This window comes from Misgurnus anguillicaudatus, chromosome 18 (assembly GCF_027580225.2).
Source record: "Misgurnus anguillicaudatus chromosome 18, ASM2758022v2, whole genome shotgun sequence".
Classification (NCBI taxonomy): Eukaryota; Metazoa; Chordata; class Actinopteri; order Cypriniformes; family Cobitidae; genus Misgurnus; species Misgurnus anguillicaudatus.
Genome location: NC_073354.2, coordinates 628,343 through 651,418, shown reverse-complemented (window position 1 = coordinate 651,418; position 23,076 = coordinate 628,343). Strand labels below are relative to the sequence as shown.

General features: G+C 41.8%; 1 protein-coding gene across 3 annotated transcripts in view; it reads left to right on the top strand.

Moving 5' to 3' along the window:
* Nucleotides 1-23,076, top strand: part of ddhd1b (DDHD domain containing 1b) — a 269,259-nt gene that overhangs the window by 87,808 nt on the left and 158,375 nt on the right. For all 3 annotated transcript variants that reach the window (XM_073855467.1, XM_073855466.1, XM_073855465.1), the window contains 2 exons: nt 19,990-20,065; nt 20,152-20,301. In XM_073855467.1, coding sequence (XP_073711568.1) covers nt 19,990-20,065; nt 20,152-20,301 — 226 coding nt within the window. The remainder of the gene's footprint in view (nt 1-19,989; nt 20,066-20,151; nt 20,302-23,076) is intronic.

Here is a 23,076-nt window from a genome sequence, read left to right as displayed (position 1 = left end):
TGTCCAATCTTCCCCACACTTCACACGTTTGATAAGAGTCTTGGCCTGAACACATTTCAATGCCAATATTCAGCTTCAGTCATAGCGCCACCTAGAGGTAGCAGGAAATGGCATGTTTTACGCTGTGATTTACTGCTCTTAGAGATTTAATAAAATCATCATCATATTTGGTCAGACAGATTTTAAGCCCTTTGCGAAGATAAATTGCAAAGAACCTGACTTTTCGTTGAAGGGCGTGTCCGTGGCAGCCTGGCAAAGTGTGATGTTTCACCATGAAACAGTAAGCTGTTGTAATTCAGGCATACATTGTATGATCTTCTCCAGACTTCACACGTTTGATAAGGGTCCTGGCCTGAACACGTCAATATAACAATAATCAGGTACCGTCATAGCGCCACCTGCTGCACACAGGCGGTGTGGCACATCAATTTTTCTTTGAATATCCACCTATATTTACCCACTTTAATTCATAGCCCCCTGGTTCACTGCTTTACTAATGCCATAGGGTGGCGGTGCATATGCGTGCAAGGGCCCTTCCATCGCTGCTTGCAGCTTTAATTAGGGCCCGAGCACACCGGGGTGTGAGGACCCTATTGTTTTTGCTCCGTTTATTATTATTTTTCTTCTTCTTCTTCTTCTCCGAAATGGATCGCATTTTCGGGCCTAAACATACCCGAAAACTCATGAAAATTTGCACACGCGTCAGAAGTGGCGAAAATGTACATGTAGTATAGGCGTCAGAAGTGGGCATGTAAAAATGGCTCGATAGCGCCACCTGCAAAATTTCAAGAGAACAGCCCCACCACTACGAAAAACGTACAGATACAAAATTTGGTGGGATCATCTATTACTCCACGACCTACAAAAAAGTCTCTTGGAGCGAAGCTCTAAACCCCAGAGGAAGTCGGCCATTTTTAATTTTCTCTGTCATTTTTTGACATTTCCAAGCATCGTACTTTAACGAACTCCTCCTAGAGATTTAATCCGATCATCATCATATTTGGTCAGTATCATCTTAAGCCCTTTGCAATGCTAAATTGCGGAGCTTTTGACTTTTCATTGGAGGGCGTGTCCGTGGCGACCTGGCAAACTGTGATGTTTCGCCATGAAACAGGAAGCTGATGTAATTCAGGCATACATTGTCCGATCTGCCCCTGACTTCACACGTTTCATAAGGGTCTTGGCCTGAACACATCAACATGGCATAATTCAGTAACACTCATAGCGCCACCTAGAGGCAGTAGGAAATACCATGTTTTACACTGTGACTTACTGCTCTTAGATATTTAACCATATCAACATCATATTTCACCAGTGTAATCTCAAGACCTTGTGTGATGATAAAAAGCAATGACCTTGACTTTTCATTAAAGGGCGTGTCCGTGGCGGCCTCGCAAAGTATCGGTAAATGAATCGCATTTTTGACAGGCTAAACAAGCTTAAAAAGTCATAAAATGTTGCACACAAGTCAGAAGTGGCGAAAATTTACATGTGGCATAGGCGCCAGAAGTGGGCGTGTAGAAATGGCTCGATAGCGCCACCTGCAATATTTCAAGAGAACAGCCCCCCCGCTACGAAAAACATACAGATACAAAATTTGGTAGGATCATCTAACACCCCAAGACTTACAAAAAAGTCTTTTGGAACTAAGCTCTAAACCTCATAGGAAGTCGGCCATTTTGATTTTTCGCTGTGATTTCTGTGCAAATTTTGTCATTTCCAGCCTTTGTACTTTAACAAACTCCTCCCAGAGATTTAATCCGATAATCATCATATTTGGTCAGTATCATCTAAAGGCCTTTGCGATGTTAAATTGCGGAGCTTTTGACTTTTTGTTGGAGGGTGTGTCCGTGGCAGCCTGACAAATTTCAGCGTTTTCGCCATGAAACAGGAAGTTGTTCTAACTCAGGCATACAATGTCCAATCTGCCCCACGCTTCACATGTTGGATAAGGGTCTTGGCCTGAACACATTTCAATTCCAATATTCAGCTTCAGTCATAGCGCCACCTAGAGGTAGAAGAAAATACCATGTTTTACGCTGGGATTTCCTGCTCTTAGAGATTTAATCAAATTATCATCATATCTGGTCAGTCTGATCTTAAGCCCTTTGCGATGATAAACTGCGAAGATCTTGACTTTTCGTTGTGGCGGCCTGGCAAAGTGTGATGTTTCGCCATGAAACAGGAAGCTGATGTAATTCAGGCATACATTGTCCGATCTGCCCCCGACATCACACGTTTGATTAGGGTCCCGGCCTGAACACATCAACATGGCATAATTCAGTAACAGTCATAGCGCCACCTAAAGGCAGCAGAAAATGCCATGTTTAATGCTGTGACTTACTGCTCTTAGAGATTTAACCATATCAACATCATATTTCATCTGTCTAATCTCAAGACCTTGTGTGATGATAAATAGTGACGACCTTGACATTTCGTTAAAGGGCGTGTCCGTGGCGGCCTCGCAAAATATTGCTAAATGAATCACATTTTTGACAGCCTAAACGAGCTCAAAAAGTCATTAAACTTTGCACACGTATCAAAGGTGGCACAAATTTTCATGTGATATAGGCTTCAGAACTTGGGGTGTTAAAATGGGGAAGTTGTTCTAAAAAAAAACAGGAAGTTGTTCTAACTCAGGTTTAAAATGTCCAATCTGACCCACGCTTCACAAGTTTGATAAGTGTCCTGGCCTGAACACATCAACATGGCAATATTCAGTTAAAGTTATAGCGCCACCTGCTGGAAGCAGGAAATGACATGTTTTACACTGTGATTTACTGCTCATAGAAATCTTTTTCAGATAATCATCATATTTGGTCAGTCTGAACTTAAGGACTTCACAATGATAAATTGTGAAGATCTTGACATTTCGTTAAAGGGGCGTGTCTGTGGTGGCCTGGCAAAGTTTGATGTTTCACCATGAGAAAGCTGTTGTAACTCAGGGATGCAATGTCCGACCTGTCACAGACATCATACGTTTGACAAGGGTCCTGGCCTCAACACATCAATGTTACAACAATCAATTACAATCACAGCGCCACCTGCTGCACAAAGGAGGTGTGGCACTTTAAAGTTCCTTTGAATATCCACCTATATTTACCCACTGAAATTTCAATCCCCCTGGTTCATTGCTTTACTAAGGCCATAGAGTGGCGATGCACATGCGTGCGAGGGCCCTTTCATCACTGCTTGCAGTTTTAATTATTATTTTTAGGGCTAGAGCACCGAGAAGCAGGCCAGAATGGCCTGCACCGAAAGGTGCGAAGCCCTATTGTTTTTTCTCGGATTATTATTATTTGTATTATTATTATTAGGGCCCGAGCACCGAGGAGCAGGCCAGAATGACCTGCACCGAAAGGTGCGAAGCCCTATTGTTTTTGCTCGGATTTATTATTATTTTTATTTTTTTAGGGCCCGAGCACCGAGGAGCAGGCCAGAATGGCCTGCACCGAAAGGTGCGAAGCCCTATTGTTTTTGCTCGGATTATTATTAGGGCCCGAGCACCGAGGAGCAGGCCAGAATGGCCTGCACCGAAAGGTGCAAAGCCCTATTGTTTTTGCTCTGATTATTATTTTTATTATTATTATTATTAGGGCCCGAGCACACCAGGGTGTGAGGACCCTATTGTTTTTGCTCCGTTTATTATTATTATTATTATTAGGGCCCGAGCACCGAGGAGCAGGCCAGAATGGCCTGCACCGAAAGGTGCGAAGCCCTATTGTTTTTGCTCGGATTTATTAGGGCCCGAGCACCGAGGAGCAGGCCAGAATGGCCTGCACCGAAAGGTGCGAAGCCCTATTGTTTTTGCTCGGATTATTATTTTTATTATTATTATTATTATTTTTTTTTGTTGTTTTTATTTTTTTTAACACTTTTGGACTTTTTGGGTGCCTTAACATACTCGAAAACTCTTGAAATTTGGCACAGACGTCAAAGTCGTCCGTCATCGCAGAAATCCAAAGGCTGGAACACGGGCGTGGCACGGGGGCTCTGTAGCGCCCCCTGTAATGCAAAAAAAACCATTGATGCACAGATCGGGCAAAAATGTACGCACATTTACGAAAGTTGGTACACATATAGATCTCATCGACCCGAACAACTTTCGCCCTCTAACATTTTAGCTCCGCCCAACAGGAAGTCCGCCATTTTGGATTGTTTAAAAAATGCATGCGGTGAACTTTTGAATACTCCTCCTAGGGGATTCATGCAAATGACACCAAACGTGGTGATCATGATGTCGAGACATTGTACTTGCTAAATTGCGAAGGGATTTTTGATATCTTGAACGGTTCTGCCATGGCGAAGCGACAAAGTCATGGCGAAATCAGAGAAACAGGAAGTGTCTAATATCTAAGGCAAAAAATGTCTTATTATGATGAAATGCGGGGTGTTTGTTCGTCTGAAGATTCCGATCGCATCCATGTGCCTATTGTAAGTCTCGGGTATAGCGCCACCACCAGGCGCCAGGAAGTGTTGCAGTCACAAAGGTTGATTTTTTTGACAGTTCCATGTGATGTTCTTTTAAATACTCCTTCTAGGATTTTCATGCGATTGACACGAGAAGTGGTTAACATGATGCCGAGACATTGTAGATGATAAATTGCGAAGGGATTTTTGATATCTCAAACGCTGTTCCCATGGCAACCTGTCAAACTTTACTTTCATTTTTAAGGCATATTTAAACCTTACAGCTGCATGCGGTAAACTTTTAAATACTCCTTCTAGGATTTTCATGCAATTGACACCAAAAGTGATCAACAAGATGCCGAGACATTGTAGATGATAAATTGCGAAGGAATTTTTGACACCTCGAACGCTGTTCCCATGGCAACACGTCAAACTTTACTTTAATTTCAGGCATGTTTAAGGCTCTTGGCGTGCTTAGTTGAACTTTAAATTTGGCACACACATCAGAGTTTTCGTCTGTTAAGTGTTGACAAAAAGGTCAGATAAAGGCGTGTCTATTTGGTGGCTGACTAGCGCCCCTGTTTGTCTAAAATATGGGGTTTCTTTTACCTACTGTACCTAAATGGGTCAGTAGCAACATGAAATAGTCCACTGATATTTACCCACTTGATGCACTTGCCCACTGTGCATCGTTTTCTCGAAGGCACCGTGTAGCGGTAAAATAACGTGCGAGGGCCCGCCATCGCTGCTTGCAGCTATATTTAGGGCCCGAGCACCGAGGAGCAGGCCAGAATGGCCTGCACCGAAAGGTGCGAAGCCCTATTGTTTTTGCTCGGATTATTATTTTTATTATTATTATTATTATTATTATTTTTATTATTTTTTTCAACACTTTTGGGAGTTTTGAGTGCCTTAACATACTCGAAAACTCTTGAAATTTGGCACAGATGTCAGAGTCGTCCGTCATCGCAGAAAACCAAAGGCTGGAACACGGGCGTGGCAGGGGGGCTCTGTAGCGCCCCCTGTAATGGAAAAAAAACATTGGTGCATAGATCGGACAAACATGTACGCACATGTACGAAAGTTGGTACGCATATAGATCTCATCGACCCGAACAACTTTCGTACTCTAACATATTAGCTCCGCCCGACAGGAAGTCGGCCATTCTGGATTGTTTAAAAAATACATGCGGTGAACTTTTAAATACTCCTCCTAGTGGATTAATGGGATTGACACCAAACGTGGTGATCATGATGTCAAGACATTGTACTTGCTAAATTGCGAAGGGATTTTTGATATCTCGAACGGTACTGCCATGGCGAGGCGACAAATTCATGGCGAAATCAGAGAAACAGGAAGTGTCTAATATCTAAGGCAAAAAATGTCTTATTGTGATGACACGCGGGGTGTTTGTTCGTCTGAAGATTCCGATCGCATCGATGTGCCTATTGTGACTCCCGGGTATAGCGCCACCACCAGGCGCCAGGAAGTGTTGCAGTCATAAAGGTTGATTTTTTTGACTGTTCCATCCAATGTTCTTTTAAATACTCCTTCTAGGGAAATAATGTGATTGACTCCAGAAGTGGTCAACATGATGCTGAGACATTGTAGACGCTAAACTGCGAAGGAATTTTTGACATCTCCAACGCTGTTCCCATGGCAACGCGTCAAACTTTACATTTATTTCAGGCATATTTAAGGCTCTTGGCGTGTTTAGATTAACTTCAAATTTGGCACACACATGACAGTTGTTGGCTGTTAAGTGTTGACAAAAAGGTCAGAGAAAGGCATGTCTATTTAGTGGCTCACTAGCACCACCGTTTGTCTAAAATGTGGGGTTTCTTTTACCTACAGTACCCAAATTGGTCAGTAGCAAAATGAAATAGTCCACTGATATTTACCCACTTGATGCACATGCCCACCGTGCATCGTTTTCTCGGAGGCACCGCGACGCGGTAAAATAACGTGCGAGGGCCCGCCATCGCTGCTTGCAGCTATATTTATTATTATTTTTTTTTTTTTTTTACGTTTCGGGGCAATTTGGGGGCCTTAACATACTCAAAAACTCTTGAAAATTGGCAGAGATGTCAGAGTCGTCGGCCATTAGGACCCGGCAAAGGCTGGAACTCGGGCGTGGCAAGGGAGCTCTGTAGCGCCCCCTGTAATGCAAAAACAAACATTGGGGCACAGATCGGGCAAAAATGTACGCACATGTACGAGAGTTGGTACGCATATAGATCTCATCGACCCGAATAACTTTCACCCTCTAACATTTTAGCTCCGCCCAACAGGAAGTCGGCTATTTTGGATTGTTTAAAAAATGCATACGGTGAACTTTTAAATACTCCTCCCAGGGGATTCATGGGATTGACACCAAACGTGGTGATCATGATGTCGAGACATTGGACTTGCTAAATTGCGAAGGGATTTTTGATATCTCGAACGGTTCTGCCATGGCGAGGCGACAAAGTTGTGGCGGAATCAGAGAAACAGGAAGTGTCTAATATCTAAGGCAAAAAATGTCTTATTGTAATGACACGCGGGGTGTTTGTTCGTCTGAAGATTCCAATCGCATCGATGTGCCTATTGTGACTCCCGGGTATAGCGCCACCACCAGGCGCCAGGAAGTGTGTCAGTCACAAAGCTGGATTTTTTTTAAAGTTCCATGCAATGTTCTTTTAAATACTCCTTCTAGGATTTTCATGCGATTGACACCAAAAGTGGTCAACATGATGCAGAGACATTGTAGATGATAAATTGCGAATGGATTTTTGATATCTCGAACTCTGTTCCCATGACACCGCTTCAAACTTTACTTTCATTTTAAAAGCATATTTAAGCCCTTCAGTTGCATGCAGTGAACTTTTAAATACTCCTTCTAGGATATTCATGCGATTGACACCAAACGTGGTCAACATGATGCTGAGACATTGGAGATGATAAAATGCGAAGGGATTTTTGACATCTCGAACGCTGGTTGCCATGGCAACGCATCAAAGTTTACTATTATTTCAGGAATATTTAAGCCTCTTGGCATGCTTAGATTAACTTCAAATTTGGCACACACATCAGAGTTGTCAACTGTTAAGTGTTGACAAACAGTTCAGACATAGGTGTGCCTCTTAAGTCGCTCACTAGCGCCCCCGTTTGTCCAAAATGTGGGGTTTCTTTTACCTACAGTCCCCAATTGGGTCAGTAACAACATAAATAGTCCACCAATATTTACCCACTTGATGCACTTGCCCGCCGTGCATCGTTTTCTCGGAGGCACCGTGTAGCGGTAAAAATACGTGCGAGGGCCCGCCATCGCTGCTTGCAGCTATATTTTTTTTATTATTATTATTTTCAACACTTTTAGGTATTTTGGGGGCCTTAACATACTCGAAAACTCTTGAAATTTGGCACAGACATCAGAGTTGTCCGTGATCGCCGAAATCCAAAGGCTGGAACACGGGCGTGGCACAGGGGCTCTGTAGCACCCCCTGTAATGCAAAAACAAACAGGAGTGCGCAGATCGGGCAAACATGTACGCACATGTATGAAAGTTGGTACACATATAGATCTCAACGACTCGAACAACTTTCGCCCTCTAACATTTAAGCTCCGCCCAACAGGAAGTCGGCTATTTTGGATTGTTTAAAAAATGTGTGCTGTGAACTTTTGAATACTCCTTCTAGGGGATTCATGGGATTGACACCAAACGTGGTGATCATGATGTCGAGACATTGTACTTGATAAATTGCGAAGGGATTTTTGATATCTCGAACGGTTCTGACATGGCGAAGCGACAAAGACGTGGCGAAATCAGAGAAACAGGAAGTGTCTAATATCTAAGGCAAAAAATGTCTTATTGTAATGACATGCGGGGTGTTTGTTCGTCTGAAGATTCCGATCGCATCGATGTGCCTATTGTGACTCCCGGATATAGCGCCACCACCAGGCGCCAGGAAGTGGGTCAGTCACAAAGGTGGATTTTTTTGACAGTTCCATGCGATGTTCTTTTAAATACTCCTTCTAGAAAAATCATGCAATTGACACCAAAAGTGGTCAACATGATGCCGAGGCATAGTAGATGATAAATTGCGAAGATATTTTTGATATCTCGAACGCTGTTCCCATGGCAACGTGTCAAACTTTACTTTCATTTTAAAGGCATATTTAAGCCTTACAGTTGCATGCAGTGAACTTTTTAATACTCCTTCTAGAATATTCATGCGATTGACTTCAGAAGTTGTCAACATGATGCCGAGACATTGTAGATGATAAATTGTGAAGGGATTTTTGATATCTCGAACGCTGTTCCCATGGCAATGCCCCAAACTTTACTTTTATGCACCGAAAGGTGCGAAGCCCTATTGTTTTTGCTTGAATTTATTATTATTATTTTTTTTATTTTTTTTTTAACACTTTTGGGCATTTTGGGTGCCTTAACATACTCGAAAACTCTTGAAAATTGGCACAGACGTCAGAGTCGTCCGTCATTGCAAACGGGCAAAGGCTGGAACACGGGCGTGGCACGGGGGCTCTGTAGCACCCCCTGTAATTAAAAAAAAACATTGACGCACAGATCGTGCAAACATGTACGCACATGTACGAGAGTTGGTACGCATATAGAGCTCATCGACCCGAACAACTTTCGCCCTCTAACATTTAAGCTCCGCCCAACAGGAAGTCGGCCATTTTGGATTGTTTAAAAAATGCATGCGTTGAACTTTTGAATACTCCTCCTAGAGGATGCATGCGATTGACACCAAAAGTGGTGAACATGATGTCGAGACATTGGACTTGCTAAATTGCGAAGGGATTTTTGAGGGGATTCCGATCGCATCGATGTGCCTATTGTGAGGCTCGGCTATAGCGCCACCACCAGGCGCCAGGAAGTGTGTCAGTCATGAACTTTTAAATACTTCTCCTAGAAAATTCATACGATTGACACCAAACGTGGTGAACATGATGCTGAGACATCGGACTTGCTAAATTGCGAAGGGATTTTTGATATCTCGAACGGTGTTGCCATGGCGAGCCGTCAAATTTATGGCGAATTCAGAGAAACAGGAAGTGTCTAATATCTAGAGCAAAAAATGTCTTATTGGGATGAAACGCAGTGTGTATGTTCGGCCAACGATTCCGATCGCATCGATGTGCCTATTGTGAGTCTCCGGTATAGCGCCACCAACAGGCACCAGGAAGTGTTGCAGTCACAAAAGGTGGATTTTTGACAGTTGCATGTGGTGAACTTTTAAATACTCCTCCTAGGATTTTCATGCGATTGACACCAAAAGTGGTCAACATGATGCTGAGACATTGTAGATGATAAATTGCGAAGGGATTTTTGATATCTTGAACGCTGTTCCCATTGCAACACGTCAAACTTTACTTTCATTTTCAGGCATATTTAAGCTCTTGGCATGCACCTTAACATGCTCGAAAACAACGGAAATTTGGCACAGACGTCAAAGTCGCGTGCCACTAGGCTCATGCAAAGGCTGGAATATGGGTGTGGCAAGGGAGCTCTGTAGCGCCCCCTGTAATGCAAAAACAAACGTTGCGGCACAGATCGGGCAAACATGTACGCACATGTATGAGAGTTGGTACACATATAGATCTCATCGACCCGAACAACTTTCGCACTCAAACATTTTAGCTCCGTCCAACAGGAAGTCGGTTATTTTGGATTGTTTCAAAAATGCATGGGGTGAACATTTAAATACTCCTCCTAGGGGTTTCATGCGATTGACACCAAACGTGGTGATCATGATGCCGAGACAATGGAGATGCTAAGTTGCGAAGGGATTTTTGATATCTCGAATGGTTCTGCCATGGTGAGGCGACAAATTTATGGTAAAATTAGAGAAACAGGAAGTGTCTAATATCTAAGGCAAAAAATGTCTTATTGGGATGACACGCGGGGTGTTTGTTCGTCTGAAGATTCCGATCGCATCGATGTGCCTATTATGACTCCCGGGTATAGCGCCACCACCAGGCGCCAGGAAGTGTGTCAGTCACAAAGGTGGATTTTTTTGACAGTTCCATCCAATGTTCTTTTACGGAATTTGGCACAGACGTCAAAGTCGTGTGCCACTAGGCTCATGCAAAGGCTGGAATATGGGCGTGGCAAGGGAGCTCTGTAGCGCCCCCTGTAATGCAAAAACAAACGTTGGGGCACCGATCGGGCAAACATGTACGCACATGTATGAGAGTTGGTACACATATAGATCTCATCGACCCGAACAACTTTCGCACTCAAACATTTTAGCTCCGTCCAACAGGAAGTCGGTTATTTTGGATTGTTTCAAAAATGCATGGGGTGAACATTTAAATACTCCTTCTAGGGGTTTCATGCGATTGACACCTAACGTGGTGAACATGATGCCAAGACCTTGTAGATGATATATTGCGAAGGGATTTTTGATATATCGAACGGTTCTGGGATGGCGACATTCATGGCGAATTCTGAGAAACAGGAAGTGTCTAATATCTAAGGCACAAAATGTCTTATTGTGATGACATGTGGGGTGTTTGTTCATCTGAAGATTCCGATCGTATCGATGTGCCGATTGTGACTCCCGGGTATAGCGCCACCACCAGGCGCCAGGAAGTGTGTTGGTCACAAAGGTGGATTTTTTTGTCAGTTCCATGCGATGTTCTTTTAAATACTCCTTCTAGGATATTCATGCGATTGACACAAAAAGTGGTCAACATGATGACGAGACAATGTGGATGATAAATTGCGAAGGGATTTTTGATATCTCGAACGTTGTTCCCCTGGCAACGCATCAAAGTTTACTATAATTTCAGGCACATTTAAGGCTCTTGGCGTGGTTAGAGTAACTTGAAATTGGCACACACATCAGAGTTGTCGACTGTTTAGTGTGGACAAACAGGTCAGACATAGGTGTGTCTCATAAGTCACTCAGTAGCGCCCCCGTTTGTCTAAAATGTGGGGTTTTTTTACCTTCAGTCCCCAAATGTGTCGGTAACAACATTAAATTGCCCACTGATATTACCCACTTGATGCCCTTGCCCACCGTGCATCGTTTTCTCGGAGGCACCGTGTAGCGGTAAAAAACCGTGCGAGGGCCCGCCATCGCTGCTTGCAGCTATATTTTATTATTATTTTTATTTTTTTAACACTTTTGGGCATTTTGGGTGCCTAAACATACTCAAAAACTTTTGAAATTTGGCACAGACGTCAAAGTCGTCCGTCATTGCGAACGGGCAAAGGCTGGAACACGGGCGTGGCAAAGGGGCTCTGTAGCGCCCCTTGTAATGCAGAAAAAACATTGGTGCACAGATTGGGCAAACATGTACGCACATGTACGAGAGTTGGTACGCATATAGATCTCATCGACCCAAACAACTTTCGCCCTCTAACATTTTAGCTCCGCCCAACAGGAAGTCGGCCATTTTGGATTGTTTAAAAAATGCATGCCTTCTAGGGGATTCATGGGATTGACACCAAACGTGGTGATCATGATGTCAAGACATTGTACTTGCTAAATTGCGAAGGGATTTTTGATATCTCGAACGGTTCCGCCATGGCGAGGCGACAAAGTCATGGCAAATTTAGAGAAACAGGAAGTGTCTAATATCTAAGCCAAAAAATGTCTTATTGTGATGCCATGCGGGGTGTTTGTTTGTCTGAAGATTCCGATCCTATCGATGTGCCTATTGTGACTCCCGGGTATAGCGCCACCACCAGGCGCCAGGAAGTGTGTCAGTCATTAACTTTTAAATACTTCTAGTGAATTCATACGATTGACACCAAACGTGGTGAACATGATGCTGAGACATTGGACTTGCTAAATTGCGAAGGGATTTTTGATATCTCGAACGGTGTTGTCATGGCGAGGCGACAAATTTATGGCAAATTCAGAGAAACAGGAAGTGTCTAATATCTAAAGCAAAAAATGTCTTATTGGGATGAAACTTAGTGTGTATGTTCGGCCAACGATTCCGATCGCATCGATGTGCCTATTGTGAGTCTCGGGTATAGCGCCACCAACAGGCAACAGGAATTGTGGCAGTCACAAAAGGTGGATTTTTTGATAGTTGCATGCAGTGAACTTTAAATACTCCTCCTAGGATTTTCATGCGATTGACACCAAAAGTGGTCAACATGATGCTGAGGCAGATGTAGATGATAAATTGCGAAGGGATTTTTGATATCTTGAATGCTGCTCCCATGACAACACGTCAAACTTTACTTTTATTTTCAGGCATGTTTAAAGCGGAAGTCCAGCCTAAAACAACATTATGCTCCAACACTATATATTATGACATACATGTACTTGATTGTGCTGCCATCAAATGTACTAACTCCATTTTAAAAATAAAAGCTTTTAACTGCTACAGTAATGGTGATTTGACGCGTCATCAAATCACCGGAAGAAAAATGCACGACTACATAATTCTGAACGTTCTAAATGGGGGCGGGTCTTGAGGCGAGATGATTGACAGAAGATGATAACGTTCTTTGATTGACAGCTGCACAGGAGCTAACGTTAGCTTGCTTTGCTCGTGTTCATAATAACAACAACATGATAATAACTTTCTACGTAGTATGTTTACCATAGTTACACAAAACAAGCAACAACTAAGCCAAATGATGTTCAGATAGTTTTACAATTTTACATTACTGAGTCCGCAGAAAAACTGGGCTGAAAAACAGTACTCAAAATCTTCCTGACGAAAGTGCTGGCTGCATATTCAAAATTTCGAGTGGTTTGTCAGCTGAGGGTCGCGTTGATGTCAACAATAACTCCCGGTGGCCTGAATTTGTTGTCCTTACATCCACATAGCCTACTGCACAGGTTCCTTCTAGTAATCTTTTATCAAGGGTTTTGGTGATTTCCCCTTCAGAGACGGTTAAAGCGGAGTTACTCTTTGGATGGGTTCGTCTGCCGGCTAACTTCAAGTTGACTTGAGTTGATTTGAGAGCAAGTTGAGCTGTAAAAGTTGTTATTAGGCTTGTTAAACTTCATGTGGCGTTGCAAGAGTCGACAGCCGGATGACGTCAAAGTACCGTGAGAGCGATTCGCGAAATCATATGGAGGAGTTTGCTTTTAAATCGCTCTCGCGGAACCTCGACGTCATCTGGCTGTCGGTTCCTGCGGCGCCGCATGTAGTCAAACAAACCTGAAGACTGCATCGAACAGTGGTTGGTGGGTGGAGCTAATGATTCAGTTTCGCGCAGTGCATTCTGGTTAATTGAGTCCATTAAAGACCGTTACGAAAATTCAGCTTCGACACACTATCAATCTTATAAGTAAAATCGTGAAAATTTCTTTTTTTTTCCTCATGTAAAATGCAAAATGGACATAAATTACCCGTGATAACAGGCTAAAATGTCTAGATTGGAATTCCCCTTTAAGCACTTGGCATGCACTTTGGGTGCCTTAACCTGTTAGCTAGCACTTCTATTTTTGAGCATTTTCTGAAAAACGACAACTCCAAACTAAAACATCTGCAGCTCTTAAACCCTATGGTCTATATTCATAATTCTGGTCTTGTTTGAAACTAGACACTTGACATATTGTTGCCTAATAGTCATAACAACTCAGAGTAGTAAAGAAACAGAGTAAAACAAGGTAAAATATACATTAAATGACTTCCGTTTTTCTTTAAATAACATTCACTTAGCAAAAAAGGTATGAAATGGTCATGTGAGACACCTGGGGGACACCATATAGGTGAACTGAATGTCTGACCATGCTGTGATTCAAATTTGAGAATGATACTCCAAAAAATGTTGTTTCTGTGAGCTTTTATTTCAAAAAAGTCCAGGCGTCCTTTCAGAAAAAGTGCACTTGGAAACTCCAAATATACACATGATAACAATATGACATGATTATAAAAAGAAAATGAGTCAGGACTACATATTACATTATGTATATCAATTCAGAACTTATCTGCCCACCAAAGCACATAGAAAAAACTATTTCAGAAAAAAACATTTGCACATTATAACAAAATACTTGCTATTTTGAATATGGTCGCTCATGAATGCACTCCAGATTCCAGTCCTCCTGTGTCAGCTGAAGTCCTGTTTTACATCACATCACACACACACACACACACACACACACACACACACACACACACACACAAAGCAAGAGAGGATTTTAGTTTGAGTCAAAAGTTAGAGACATACAACTATTTGTATGAGAAACTATGATGTAATATACATGAACATAATACATATACACAAACACACACACATTACATGAATATATTTATTTATAATTACAAATGTCTTATGTTTGCCAAATAACCTATATTTCTCAGCTGGTAATACTCATATTTTCCACCACATATCTTATTTTCTAGTTTTTAGTTTGTATATTCTGTGCATTTCATTCATATAGCTATAAATATGATGCATTTATATAACATGTCATACAAAAACGAAACCATGTAAAACTCGTATATTAGTCATCTCCAGTGTTACTTTATAATCAAAACAGCTAACATGAAACAAGAAATGTAACGTAAATCAACAAAAGAATCCACATACTTTATCCAAGCCAGCGCAGCTGAGCTCATAATCCGCTCCATCTCTCCTCGACGACGCGCTTTGTTTACATCCAGTCTTGCATTGTTGATCCGCGATCATGCTCTTTATCAACTTCTCCAAAACACTTTCAACACAAAAAAGTCATCTGTAGTCCACGATCCACAATGGAGGTGTTATATCTAACATTTGAAGAGGTTTCTCAGCGGCTCCGGAGAGCTTAGCCGGCTGCTATGCTACCCAAACAAACAAACGCGCACGGAGGGGGCGTGGGCATTTCTCTCCATGCGCTTCTGTAGATTTGCGCAGAAGTACACTTTACTGACGTAAGTTGAATCCTTGTAATCGTTTCATGATTGGTTACTTCCTCTGTCAATCAAAGCTTTGCTCACTATGCATTGGCTGGCTTTGTTTTGGTGTAATCCAGTCAAAAGCCTATGGCAAGCTGAAGGACATCTATCTAGGCAAATCATTGATCGCATGAGATTTTGAGTTGTCAAACCTTTTCTGATTGGACAAAACAGAAAAATAGGGCGGGATATTTATCTGAACAGTCTAACGAAGCAGGAAGAGATGGATTTTCACTGATAAAAATCGATATTTGATAGAAAATAAACATGATCGATCATACTTAGCGGACGCGCGGATGTAAACAAAGGAGGATATTGCTGGATTTCTCACTATTTTTCATTGTTTTGGATTAAAACGTGGGATGCTTTTTGAAGAGTGGACCCTTACCTTGCAATGTACGTTGAAGTTTTTGGGAATTGTCAGAAATTGTCAGAACCATATGGCAAGCCATGTGAGTACCCACAAAATTTTTTATATGCATTCCGTCTGCATTTCATTAAATTTTTTCCACACCAGTGTATTGATTGCAAAAATAAGCTCAGAACATGAATTTGGAGTGTTTAAACTTTCAAATAATGCAAAGTTTATGATTGTTGATTGAATATTTGATGTTAAACAAAGTACAAAAACACGTAAAAACGCCCCCTAGGGCCCGCCGCCGGGCCGGTGCGTGTTAACAAGTTCACAGCATGTAACTGTCAGCCTTAAATATGCTGGAAAATGAAAGCAAAGTTTGACGCATTGCCATGGGAACAACGTTCGAGATATCAAAAATCATGTTGACCCCTTTTGGTGTCAATCGCATAAACATTCTAGGAGGAGTATTTAAAAGAACATCGGATGGAACTGTCAAAAAATCGACCTTTGTGACTGCAACACTTCCTGGCGCCTGGTGGTGGTGCTATACCCGAGACTCACAATAGGCACATCGATGCAATCAGAATCTTCAGACGAACAAACACCCCATGTGTCATCACAATAAGACATTTTTTACCTTAGATATTAGACACTTTCTGTTTCTCTGATTTTGCCATGAATTTGTCGCCTTGCCATGGCAGAACTGTTCGGGATATCAAAAATCCCTTCGCAACTTAGCAGGTACAATGTCTCGGCATCATGATCACCACGTTTGGTGTTAATCCCATGAATCCCCTAGAAGGAGTATTTAAAAGTTCATCGTATGCATTTTTGAAACCATCCAAAATGGCCGACTTCCTGTTGGGCGGAGTTAATAGGTTTGATTGTGAAAGTTGTTCGGGTCGATGAGATCTATATACGTACCAACTCTAGTACATGTGCGTAGATGTTTGCCTGATTTGTGCACCAATATTTTTTTTGCATTACAGGGGGCGCTACAGAGCCCTACTGCCACGCCCGTGTTCCAGCGTTTGCCCGGTCCTAGTGGCCGACGACTTTGAGGTCTGTGCCAAATTCCCGGTGTTTTCGAGCATGTTCTCCTCTTATGGGATTCATGCGATTGACACCAGAAGTGGTCAACATGATGCCGAGACATTGTAGATGATAAATTGCGAAGGAATTTTTGACATCTCGAACGCTGTTCCCATGGCAACGTGTCAAACTTTACTTTAATTTCAGGCATGTTAAAGGCTCTTGGGGTGCTTAGTTGAACTTTAAATTTGGCACACACATCAGAGTTTTCGGCTGTTAAGTGTTGACAAAAACGTCAGATAAAGGCGTGTCTATTTAGTGGCTGACTAGCGCCCCCGTTTGTCTAAAATATGGGGTTTCTTTTACCTACTGTACCTAAATGGGTCAGTAGCAACATGAAATAGTCCACTGATATCTACCCACTTGATGCACATGCCCACCATGCATCGTTTTCTCGGAGGCACCGTGTAGCAGTAAACAAACGTGCGAGGGCCCGCCATCGCTGCTTGCAGCTATATTTATTATTTATTTATTTATTTTTTCAACACTTTTGGGCATTTTGGGTGCCTTAACATACTCGAAAACTCTTGAAATTTGGCACAGATGTCAGAGTCGTCCGTGATCGCCGAAAGCCAAAGGCTGAAAAACGGGCGTGGCAAGGGAGCTCTGTAGTGCCCCCTGTAATGCAAAAACAAACATTGGGGCACAGATCGAGCAAACATGTACGCACATGTACGAGAGTTAGTACGCATATACTGTAGATCTCATCGACCCGAACAACTTTCACAATCAAACCTATTAGCTCCGTCCAACAGGAAGTCGCCCATTTTGGAAGGTTTCAAAAGTGCATGTGGCAAACTTTTAAATCCTCCTCCTCTGGGATTCATGCGATTGACACCAAACGTTGTAAACATGATACCGGGACGTTGCTCTTGCTAAATTGCGAAGGGATTTTTGATATCTCGAACGGTTCTGCCATGGCAAGGCGACAACTTTATGGCGAATTCAGAGAAACAGGAAGTGTCTAATATCTTAGGCAAAAAATCTCTTATTGTGATGACATGCGGGGTGTTTGTTTGGCCGAAGATTCCGATCGCATCGATGTGCCTATTGTGACTCCCGGGTATAGCGCCACCAGCAGGCGCCAGGAAGTGTGTCAGTCACAAAGGTGGATTTTTTTGACAGTTCCATCCGATGTTCTTTTAAATACACTTTCTAGCATATTCATGCGATTGACACCAAAAGTGGTCAACATGATGTTGAGACATTGTAGATGCTAAATTGCGAAGGAATTTTTGACATCTCGAAAGCTGTTGCCATGGCAACGCTTCAAACTTTACTTTAATTTCAGGTATATTTAAGGCTCTTGGCGTGCTTAGATTAACTTTAAATTTGGCACACACATGAGAGTTGTCGGCTGTCAAGTGTTGACAAAAAGGTCAGATAAAGGCGTGTCTATTTAGTGGCTCACTAGGGGCCCCGTTTGTCTAAATGTGGGGTTTCTTTTACCTACAGTACCCAAATTGGTCAGTAGCAACATGAAATAGTCCACTGATATTTACCCACTTAATGCACATGCCCACTTTGCGTCGTTTTCTCGGAGGCACCGTGTAGTGGTAAAAAAACGTGCGAGGGCCCACCATCGCTGCTTGCAGCTATATTTATTTTATTTTTTTTAACACTTTTGGACTTTTTGGGTGCCTTAACATACTCGAAAACTCTTGAAATTTGGCACAGACGTCAGAGTCGTCCGTCATTGCAGAAATCCAAAGGCTGGAACACGGGCGTGGCACGAGGGATTTGTAGCGCCCCCTGTAATGCAAAAAAAACCCATTGATGCACAAATGTACGCACATGTACGAGAGTTGGTACGCTTATAGATCTCATCGACCCGAACAACTTTCGCCCTCTAACATTTAAGCTCCACCCAACAGGAAGTCGGCTATTTTGGATTGTTTTAAAAATGCATGCGTTGAACCTTTAAATACTCCTCCTAGGGGATTCATGCGATTGACACCAAACGTGGTAAACATGATGTCGAGACATTGTACTTGTTAAATTGCGAAGGTATTTTTGATATCTCGAACGCTGTTCCCATGGCAACGCCGCAAATTTTACTCTTTTTCAGGCATATTTAAGGCTTTTGGCGTGCTTATATTAACCTAAAAGTTGTCACACACATGAGAGTTATCGGCTGTTAAGTGTGCACAAAAAGTTCAGACATAGGCGTGTCTCTTAAGTGGCTCACTAGTGCCCCCGTTTGTCTAAAATGTGGGGTTTCTTTTACCTACAGTCCCCAAATGGCTCAGTAACAACATTTAATAGCCCACTGATATTTACCCACTTGATGCCCTTGCCCACCGTGCATCGTTTTCTGTCAGTCCTCGCCTTTTCCACCACTCTCTCGCCTGTACTACTGTAACTGACTGGAAAACGAAAGTTTTCCCAAACTTGCGATCTTAAAGAGGCCGGCGGATCCTCACCAGCATTTGCCATACTCACTGTCGCTGCTATCTCACTCACTCACTCACAACTAGACCGTCCACCTGACAAAAAACTGCAGAGTGCCAGAGAATGTAGACGGGCTCTGATAGAGCGCATACATAGGCGGAGCTCGACTGCATCGGCGCCAATCAGAGCTTCAGAGCTAAAGCGGGCCTACAGATTAGCTGTCCCTAAAGAACCCGCGAATCTAACAGTAGTTCCGCATTACATTAATTATTTTGCACGCAAGTTTTTTTTACATTTTCATACCGTGTATTCTCCGTTTAAATTGGTGCACCGAACCGTGACCCCCGTACCGATTCGGTTCGAAACAAATACATGTACCGTTCCACCCCTAGTATGAAGATAAACATAGGTCTTAAGAGTGTGGAACTACATCACTGTAAAAAATTTGCAGCATTTTTGTCAAATTAACATACTGTATATTTATGTTACTTTAACTTAACTCTTTCCCCGCCATTGATGAGTTATCTTGTCAATTAAGATTAAAAATTTCCCTGCCAATAATGCTTTCCTGATTCATTTTTATGGTAATCTGTATGTACCCACTAGGTGGCGCACTTACCCAACATGTAAAAAACTGAGGCAAAAATGAATTTAATTAATTTTAAATTCTGTGTGTGTTCTGATAATTTGAAATTTTATCTCTCAAATTCCTTTACAATGATGCAATTACTTCAAAATTTAATTCAAAATTTGTTTTTGTTTTTTTAAGAAACATACCCATAAGAGAGCAAATGAAGATAGAATGAAAGTCTTTTTCATGTTTTGTTTGTTTTAGAAGTTTTATTTAATTGAGTCGCCAAATGTTTATCTTGCAGACTGAGAGATTTAGAAGATCAGCTTCAGCATTTCCAAACATCATCCACAAGAGCCTCTCCAGAACTAAAATTCAAGGTTTGTTTGTAAGTGTATCTTTCCTTTCAATTAAGTCTGGTTATGAAAGTCTCATTTCATGATATTTGTGAACTTTGATGTGATAGGTGGAGAACTTCATCTGCATGGGGTCTCCTCTGGCTGTGTTCTTGGCTTTGCGTGGTGTTCGTCCTGGATCAAATAGCACACAGGACCACATATTACCTAAATCCATCTGTCAGCGGCTTTTCAACATTTTCCATCCAACTGATCCTGTAGTGAGTGTGATTGAAGTCTAAAAATATCCCTGTAATCAGATTTTACTTTTTACTGGCATAAGCAGATATATATTTAGTACCTTATATACCCGAATATAAGACAAGGTTTTGTTTAAAAAATAGGCAGAAAAATGGGGGGGGGGGGCTCATCTTATTCACAATTTAGGCAAAATCACGGGGGAAAGGGAGAAAGCAGGGGCAAACAGTAGAGGGCACCAACACGATAGGATAAATGTGTTTGATTAAAACCAGATGGGTATTTTCTATCTCTCTTCACAGTACCACAGTTACATACATACATGGGCCTACATAATTTTTGCATTTTTTCTGGAAAGGTTATTCATTTTTGTCATTCATTCATTTCTCTACTCATTCATTGGCAGAGTGCACTTTATTTTGTGACAAATTAATCCAAATATTTAATGAATGTTGTTTAAATGTTTTTTTCAATTACTTATCACCAGCAGGGACGGATTATGGCGATGATGTGCCCTAGGCACGGATGTCTCAAAGGCCCCCCTTTACCAATTTTGTGGGCAAAAGCATTGTTTGCACAGGGCTCAAGTGTTGGTTCGCCTCTGCCTGTTTGCCCCATCCTACAGGATTAACAATGGCACTAATACGCGGGGAGAGAATGCACACAATATTCTGTAGTTTCACACCACAAATTGGTTTATTTATATCTCACCAGTATCTGTCAACATACAACATACTCAATCAAAAAGATTGCTCGGTTGCATGAAAGTCCTTAAGCTAAGAAATCCCTTAAATATAAGGTTAGGGGTGTTCTTAATAAAAAATGGGTTGCAAGAAAAACCCTTAAGTGAACCTTAAGGCTGTCAGTAAGTATTTACCCTTAAATGCTAAAGTATTACCTTAAGTTCTGCAATGCGTTGCTACAAAGTCCTTAAGTACGATTTTTCCCTTAAAACTTAAGGGACTATAACAGGTCCCTTAACGCCACACTCGATGGCTGATTTTATGGTTATTTAAGAAAATGAAGTACCAACGCGCATTTCTAACGATCGAAATAATCCCTTAGAGAAAAGTGATGCCCATTTATTAGGAGAACAGCGGTTTGATCGTCCGTCAATCTAAACTGTTTCCAGTTTGAATTACTTTCAGGTTTTAAACATACGGCACTTTACAGTCTGTTATTTGGCATGTTTCATTGTACACAAATCCGCCGTCTGTTGAGCTGCGTGCGTTGATTTGTTTACGCTGTGAGATTTAGTAATTATAGCAACCGCTTCTCCACTGCTGTGTTTTGGCAGAGACTACCGTAAATACTTAGTATAAACATTTAGGTAAGGGTGACAGTTAAGACCTTTGTTGCAACGCTCTTAAATAAATCCCTTACCTCAGGGATTTTTTCTCCCTCAGGAAAACACTCACTTAAGAAGTTTCATGCAAACGGGCAGGCACACCTCTCCGGAGAAAATTCCATAAATATTTTACATTTCTACATTTAGCAGACATTTCATGTGTAACTGTCGTTCACCACAGGCATTTATGGGCTGGACACACCAAATCTTTTAAACGCGACTGAAAACGCCTTGAGGACGCCGAATGCCAGCTGCTCCTTCAGCCGAGTGCTTTGGTAGCTGTGATACTTCAGCTGTAAGCCGGTTGGTTGCTGTGGTAATATCCCGCCCCTCCTCCACTGTAATTGGACGGCCGTGTGAGATCTGACATTGACGAGCGGAGCTTTTCGTAGTTGAATATTTTGAACTCTCGGCGCTCAGCGCGGAAAAAACCCGCTAGCTGCTTGCTTATTTGAAAAACGCGCAGGCCGCGAGTGTAAAAGCTTGTGTGTCCAGCCCCTTAAATCTTAGAATAAAAAAGTTGGTTTAAATTTACCTTAGCTTCCACAACATCAACAAAATCCAGTTCCCTCACAAGATCGCATTCAATGGCCATTAAAGACAGTGAATTTAGACGTACTTGACACATTTTGCTTCTTAGTTCGTTTTTTACTCTTGCCATTAGAGAAAATGAACGTTCTACTTCACAGTTGCTGACTGGCAGGGTGATGAAAAGCTGTCCTTTTTGTGCTTTCTTATCACTGATCCACTTGGTTGTGGTTTTAAACTCATTTTTGTTTTGTTTTTTGAGTAACCATCTTCTACGCGTGACTTTTATGTTACGCAATGCTTTTCACTCGCCTCTAGATGTCCCTCTTAACAGCGCAGCAATACATTAAAATTATTTATTTGATTTATTTACTAGTTAATACTTTGCAACTGCAAAAAATCACATTATTCCTCAATATTTAATACAATTTTACTGAAAATAAAATTAAAATTAAAATATTTATTTGAAAAGAATAGACACAGTAAATTTGACAGGGCCCCCTGCTGGCCAGTGCCCTGGGCAAGTGCCCAGTAGGCCCGTGCGTTAATCCGTGCCTGCCTCTACCAAGTGGGAGTGGGGACAAGGTCCTCACTTCTTTTTTCTTTCACTGCAAATGACTGCAATGGCAAAAGCCACAGTAGCTAACTGTAGCTGCTTCTCCTACATTTTTATTAAATCACTGCTGAGCATGATGATAAAAAGCTAAAATAATCTTGTTATAGTCTTGTAAATAGTGTCACTACAAGATTCAGTGTTTGTAAAATCTTTAGTCTGAGACTAAAAACTGTGAACCCAAGTCTTTAGATGTGAGCTGATAATCTTATAAAGTCTTTTCTAAATCTTTTCAAAGTCTTTAGGTGTACAGAAAGCATTACTATAAACATTACTTGTGTGCATTTTGAGGCAAAACAAAGGGCACTG